At 39.0% G+C, this 6401-nt stretch overlaps 1 protein-coding gene across 2 annotated transcripts; it reads right to left on the reverse strand.

Annotated features, from left to right (window-relative positions):
* Nucleotides 1-1940: 1940 nt before the first annotated feature.
* Nucleotides 1941-6113, reverse strand: mterf2.L (mitochondrial transcription termination factor 2 L homeolog). Of its 2 annotated transcripts, none has more exons than XM_018251964.2 (2): nt 6049-6113; nt 1941-3249 (listed from the first exon to the last, which is right to left on the reverse strand). In XM_018251964.2, the coding sequence occupies exon 2, from the start codon at nt 3191-3193 to the stop codon at nt 2003-2005; it is 1191 nt and encodes a 396-aa protein (XP_018107453.1). In that variant the 5' UTR covers nt 3194-3249; nt 6049-6113; the 3' UTR covers nt 1941-2002. The 2 variants fall into 2 exon arrangements, with proteins under 2 accessions (XP_018107453.1, XP_018107452.1); XM_018251963.2 differs by having other exon boundaries at nt 5944-6082.
* Nucleotides 6114-6401: the final 288 nt, after the last annotated feature.

The raw sequence follows: 6401 nt of genomic DNA on the forward strand, positions 1-6401 counted from the left end.
AGTAGCTGGGCCAGGTTTTCTTGCATTTAGGTGAGCTAATTAAAACAGCTTTCCCAGTTTGTGTGTGAGGAGCTGGGAAAGAGACTGGGTGTTTCCAAACTGAGCTGCAACTGGAATATCACCAAGTGACTGGAGGAAGGATTTGAAAAAAACCCTCCTACGAGACTGTGGAGTGCATCCAACAGAGGACTTTGGGACTAAATACTGCTAATGCTGTAAGTGCTGGATATTTTTGTTTCTACATACACCGTCAGTGTTTAAATGGAACTGCTATTCCTATATTGAAGCAAGTGTGCTAAGCCTGTTTATTTTTGTTTATAATAAAAGCCAGCCAAGCTGCATAAAACTGTTAAAGGTGGCCTTTGACTCACGTTTGTGTGATAAAACAGTGTTGTGCAATTGATCCCTGCTAACCTGAATCTTACAGTATTTAATTTGTTTGCTGAGGAACAACACAAAACAGTTCCAGCTTGATCCATTTGTTACCAACAGTGAAAGGAGGCTCTAACGACCCAGAAAGGTTCAAATGCTAACTTAAAAAAGCAGCACTAGTTTGTTAAAACACACCTTAACACACCAAAAAGCGAAATCTTCAGAGAATACCATCCCTACAGTCAAAGATGGTGGAGGTTTGCTGATGATTTTGTATTGCTTTCTGCGTCCTAAAACTAGGTGTGTTGAGTCTATGCACAGCATCATGAATCAAGGCATTTTGAAGCACAATATTGAACCCAAAGTCAAAAATCTGCCTCTCTGTCAGAGAACAGCAAGCTGTCAAGAAAGCCTTTTTGAAATCCTTCCATAGACTGACAGAGCAATTCGCCTTCCCACGGGGAAAGACTCAACAAGGAATACTGCAGTATAAATACAGGGTTCAACTAAGCATCTCATACCAACAGCACCTTCTGCTTTTCTTGCAATAATGAGCTGCTGGCAATTGATATTGTCTACTGCAGTAGGAGGTTAAACTTTCCATGGCTGGAAACTGTATACACTGTTAAGCATTAACATGGATAAAGCATCAAACACAGGACTAAAATGCAAATCTCAGCACCAATTTGTATTATATTTGTATATTATATTTTGCATATTATAAGTGATCTGAGAACATTATGCAACATTATTTTCAAAAATGTGGGGAAGGGCATGCACAAAGCTAATATTTTTATTTGATGGTTGATACAAGTTACTGCCAAAGCAAATCTTTATGCATAGAACCAGATTTGCCTTACTGCACTTGACTGTGTAACGGTAATTACTGAATTGAGTTAATTCAGCTGTTATAAATCCCATAGATTTTTTTTTCTCTCCTAGAAAAGTGCCACCTATGCAAGCTGTCCTGCTTACATAGGGCATTTGGACCACCAATGTCATAGGGGACTTCCAGCTGTCACTAACCTAAGAAAAATAACCTTATAGTAATGTGGTGCCCAAAACAGATATTGAAGTGACAAACCAATGCCATTTCCTTCATCTTTACTATCCATACCAATGCCTTTTCATTGCTGACAATTGCCCTGATAACATGCTCCTAGTAACAATAGCATATTTAAATACTCTCTACCTATAGCCAGCTACCCTACACCACACAACAATGAGCTCCCTGTAAAACAACCACTTGCCTACTGGCTTCCATGGCTCTTATCGATCTTTGCTGGTCTTCCTGGGCAGTATGCCCAACTGCTGCACTGCTCCAAGCATGATTGGAATTCTTGAATTACAGGATGGAGTCATGCTAGCTAAGATTAAAAACTAATGGGGCTGCTTAGGGTGAATTTATCTTATATGGCACTGAGCTTCTGCTCATACAAAGCTGGACAACAGATGTATGACATAAGAGTATTTAAAACATATTCTAGTTGCAAGGTACGAGTTGTCCTTTAAAACAGTAAAACAACCATACAAGTGAAGCTAAAAGTTAACACTATAGTGGACTTCCATTTAAGATTACACATACAGTATTTATTTTTTGCATTAAGTATTCATTGCTGCCTCAGATAACTCATTCCTCGATATGCAAAGGAGAAACTGGATTAAACATTGGTCGTTCTTTTTTTACATGCAATTTGCCATAGTTTGCTTCAAAGTCCTTTTTTGTCCCATTTATAATATCTAAATTTGCATTCTTTACATTATGGCCCAATACTTTTATTTTTTGAATTCTAAACTGTATAATTTGTGGGGTGAGCTCTAACACATTAGGGCAGTCCTTGATCTGTCTGACAGAGATGCCTTCGTCGAGCATACATTTTATCCGGTTATTCAATGTTGGCACAGAGTAACACAGAAGTCCTGGACATTTCATTATCAGATGTTTCACCTCTTCCTCTCTGCATTTGAAAACCGTTTTTAGAAACATAATGCCAGCTTCCATGTGTTCCCTATTAATATCAAAAATAACACCTTTGAGCTTAGACAGAAGCTTCAGAACTTCTTCGTTGGAAAAGCCGAGGCTTTGAAAGAACTTCAAATTTCCCTTCATTGATAATGAAGGCTTTGATAGGATAAACGGGTCTTGGCTTAACAATTTCATCAGCCATGTTTTGAAGTTAGTTTGCTTACCACCCAGACAAAGGTAATTCTGTTCTAGCTCATTGATAATCTTCTTATTACTAGTAACTGAATTACAAAAGATCTGTGGAGAACTTGCTAAAAGTCTAGAGATAATTTTGTTGCTAAGTCTCAACTCTTGAAAGTATTCGATATTGGCTTTTTGATGGGTTGTAGATTTGTAACAGAAAAAAGAATCTGGAAATTTTTCAATTATTTTAACAAGCTGTTCATCATTGGGACAAACTGAATGCCACAAGGTTCTTTGTGAATTAATCTCTGCTGGTGGATGGAGAAAAGCTTCGGGACAAGACTCGAAAATATTGGCTATAGTGGCTTCATTTGCTCCCATATCTTTCAAGATCTGACCAATCTCCTCAACAAAGGCCACATCTTTAGAAAGCACCCAGCCTTTCAGCTGGCGGATTTTCTTAATATTGACACACAACCTGTAAAGGCTGTCAACAGTTCTTGTATTTTCCTTCTCAAAGTCCTTGATATCAGTAGCCAGGTAGAGTGATGGACATAGCCTTGTCTTAGTATTCAATATTTTCCCATACAAAAAAACTTGATTATGTAAAGCAAGAGAGTTGCTCCTAGACGTCTGCAACCTAACCAGGTTGAGGACTATTTGTTTCAGCATTGTTTCTTCACAGGTGGAGATTCTATTTAACCATTCATAATGGGACTCAAATTCATCTGAAAAACAAAGACATGGAAATTGTAAAGTGTACAGATCTTTGAACAGAGACAACTTTTTTCTAATTTTGGTTCTATACATTACTACAATGAATTTTAAATAAAACAACTAAGATGCAGTTGAACTGCAGACTTTCAGTTTTAATTCAGTGGATTGAACATAAAAATGTGAGGACCTAAAGCCTTTTTTTAACACAATCACTTCATTTCAGTGGCTCAAAAGAAATTGGACTATTGACTCAAAGGCTATTTCATGGGCAGGTGTGGGCAATTCCTTCATTATGTCAAAGTATATAAAAGTACTAAAGTAGATAAAAGCCCTGGAGTTGATTTGATGGGGCCCTCAAATCAGCTTGTATATGGAAGATTTTGCTGTGAACAGACAACATGCGGTCAAAGGAGCTCTCCATGCAGGTGAAACAAGCTATCCTTAAATAGCAAAAACAGAAAAAATAATCCAAGAAATTGCTATAATATTAGGAGTGGCAAAATCTACAGTTTGGTACATCCCGAGAAAGAAAGCACTGGTGAACTCAGCAACGCAAAAAGACCTGGACGTCCATGGAAGACAACAGTGGTGGATGATCGCAGATTCACTTCCATGGTGAAGAGAAACCACTTCACAACAGCCAAACAAGTGAACAACACTCTCCAGGAGGTAGGCGTATCAATAACCAATTCTCCCATAAAGTAAATACAGAGGGTGCACTAAAAGGTGCAAGCCACTCATAAGCATCAAGAATAGAAGGGCTAGATTGGACTTTGCTAAAAAACAAAACATCTAAAAAAAAAAAACAGCACAGTTCTGGAAATACATTCTTTGGACAGATGAATCCAAGATCAACCACTACCAGAATGATGGCAAGAAAAAAGTATGGAGAAGCCGTGGAACAGCTCATGATCCAAAGCATACCACATCATCTATAAAACATGGCGGAGGCAGTGTGATGGCTTGGGCGTGCATGGCTGCCAGTGGAACTGGGACACTAGTGTTTATTGATGATGTGACACAGGACAGAAGCAGACAAATTAATTCTGAGGTGTTCAGAGACATACTGTGTGCTCAAATCCAGCTAAATGCCGTCAAATTGATTGGGAAGCGTTTCATAATACAGATAGACAATGACCCAAAACATACAGCCAAAGCAACCCAGGAGTTTATTAAAGCAAAGAAGTGGAATATTCTTGATTGGCTGAGTCAGTCACCTGATCTGAACCCAATTGAGCATGCATTTCACTTGTGAATACTAAACTATGGACAGAAAGGCCCACAATCAAACTGCAACTGAAAGCTGATGCAGTAAAGGCCTGGCAAAGCATTAAAATGGAGGAAACCCAGATCTGGTGATGTCCATGAGTTCAAGACTTCAGGCTGTCATTGCCAGCAAAGGGTTTTCAACCAAGTATTAGAATTAACATGTTATTTTCGGTTTTTTAATTTGTCCAATTTCTTTTGATACCCTGAAATGAAGTGATTGTATTAAAAAAAGTCTTTAGTTCCTCACATTTGTATGCAATCTTTTTGTTCAACCCACTGAATTAAAGCTGAAAGTCTGCAGTTGAAACTGCATCGGAGTTGTTTTATTTAAAATTCATTGTGGTAATGTACAGAACCAAAATTAGAAAAAAGTTGGGTCTAAATCGAGTCTATGATTTAGGAGACTTAAAATAAAGCTTCTGATTTACAAGTTCCATAATCCCCTAACATTCTTCTGAGAATGCAGAAAGTTTTAGAACAACTGTAATTGAAAAAAGACAGGTAGCACATCCCAGTTGTTCTAAAACTTTCAGCAGCCTCAGAAGTATGTTAGGGGATTATGGAAGTTCTAGTTTCAGAACAGATGAGAGGTGGAAGGATGAATACACATTGTACATAACTGAAGTAGACTTCAAGACTACTTAGAGGGTTCATTTATAAGTAAAGGTGGCCATACACAGGCAGATAAAGCTGCCGATACCGGTCGTTTAGACCAATTTGACAGCTAATCTGCCCGTGTATGGAGGCTTCCAACGGGTCTTTCTGATCGATATCTGGACACGATATAGATCGAGAAGGTTTGATTTTTCTCCCGACCGACCCGTTGGAGCCCATTGCGCTTGTCGTAATCCGATCGTTCGGCCATAGGGCCGAACATTAAGTCATAATCATTGCACCTACTATGCATTTACAGGCTATTTACTAAGTTATTGTGCCAGCAAAGATTGCTACCAGCATTCCTGCTATGGCACCACTCATAAATGAACCACAAAAAGTAATAAAGATCCAGTCCTAGATATTTATTATAGGCCTAAACACTTAAAAGTAACTTGACTCAAAGATGTGTTCAAGCCAAGTGGCTGGTTTTTATCTCTGGGGCTATGAAAGGGACCACAAATAATCCACCTTATGCTATGGTGACAAACTTCCTTGTCCCATGTGCACACAGTCAGAGCAGCCATTAGGGATTCAGCCACTGGAAATCAATATTTTGTGTAGTACTATGTAGAGATGCCCACACATACTACATGTGTACTAGGCCACAAGAAATCTTACGTTTTGCTGTCCCCGTACCCAACCTAATAAAAGTACGGTGCCTCAATATCATGCACATCACTAAAACCCGTCCATGACTTCCATGATTTCCCAATCCCAATATAACAATTTGTTATCTATCGTCCCCCCCATATTCCACTTATAACCTTAAAATCAGTGACCTTTTACTGACGCCAGGGTCAGAATCAATCCACGAATTCCGACACCCATGTAACACTGGCCACTGACATATTTATTTCGGGCTTTAGACAGAGTGAGAAACAGACCTGCCCTTTAGAACAGACGGCCACCCGCGAACTTCCTCATTGCCACGAGCAACCAATGACCGCATCCTACGTCTATCTACGTAACGTATAAACAAATTCTTACTGGCTGAGTCGCTGCACGTGACTCTACGTTATCTGTGGTTGATTAAACTGTGTAGCAGAGAAGTTTGCTAAGTGATCAGTGTTATGGGCAACAGACGCCTATAAAAACGTATATAAACCAGTGTCTGAGAGTTTTAATGTTGAAACATTTTAGGCAACCCAACTTAAAACAAGCAAATTATGGAGGTGTCCCATACAGAGCTCTCCCTAAGCTGAGACTAATAAAGTTCGATTTAATGTGGTAAAGAAGT

This window comes from Xenopus laevis, chromosome 3L, assembly GCF_017654675.1.
Source record: "Xenopus laevis strain J_2021 chromosome 3L, Xenopus_laevis_v10.1, whole genome shotgun sequence".
In the NCBI taxonomy this organism is placed as follows: Eukaryota; Metazoa; Chordata; class Amphibia; order Anura; family Pipidae; genus Xenopus; species Xenopus laevis.

Bases quoted from the DNA above. Each gene is read 5' to 3' on its own strand.
- mterf2.L (XM_018251963.2), bottom strand. From the start codon at position 5,992: ATGGGTGTCGGAATTCGTGGATTGATTCTGACCCTGGCGTCAGTAAAA. The intron at 3,250-5,943 runs GTCACTGATTTT...TTTGTTTTTCAG, and splicing joins GACCCTGGCGTCAGTAAAAG to ATGAATTTGAGTCCCATTAT.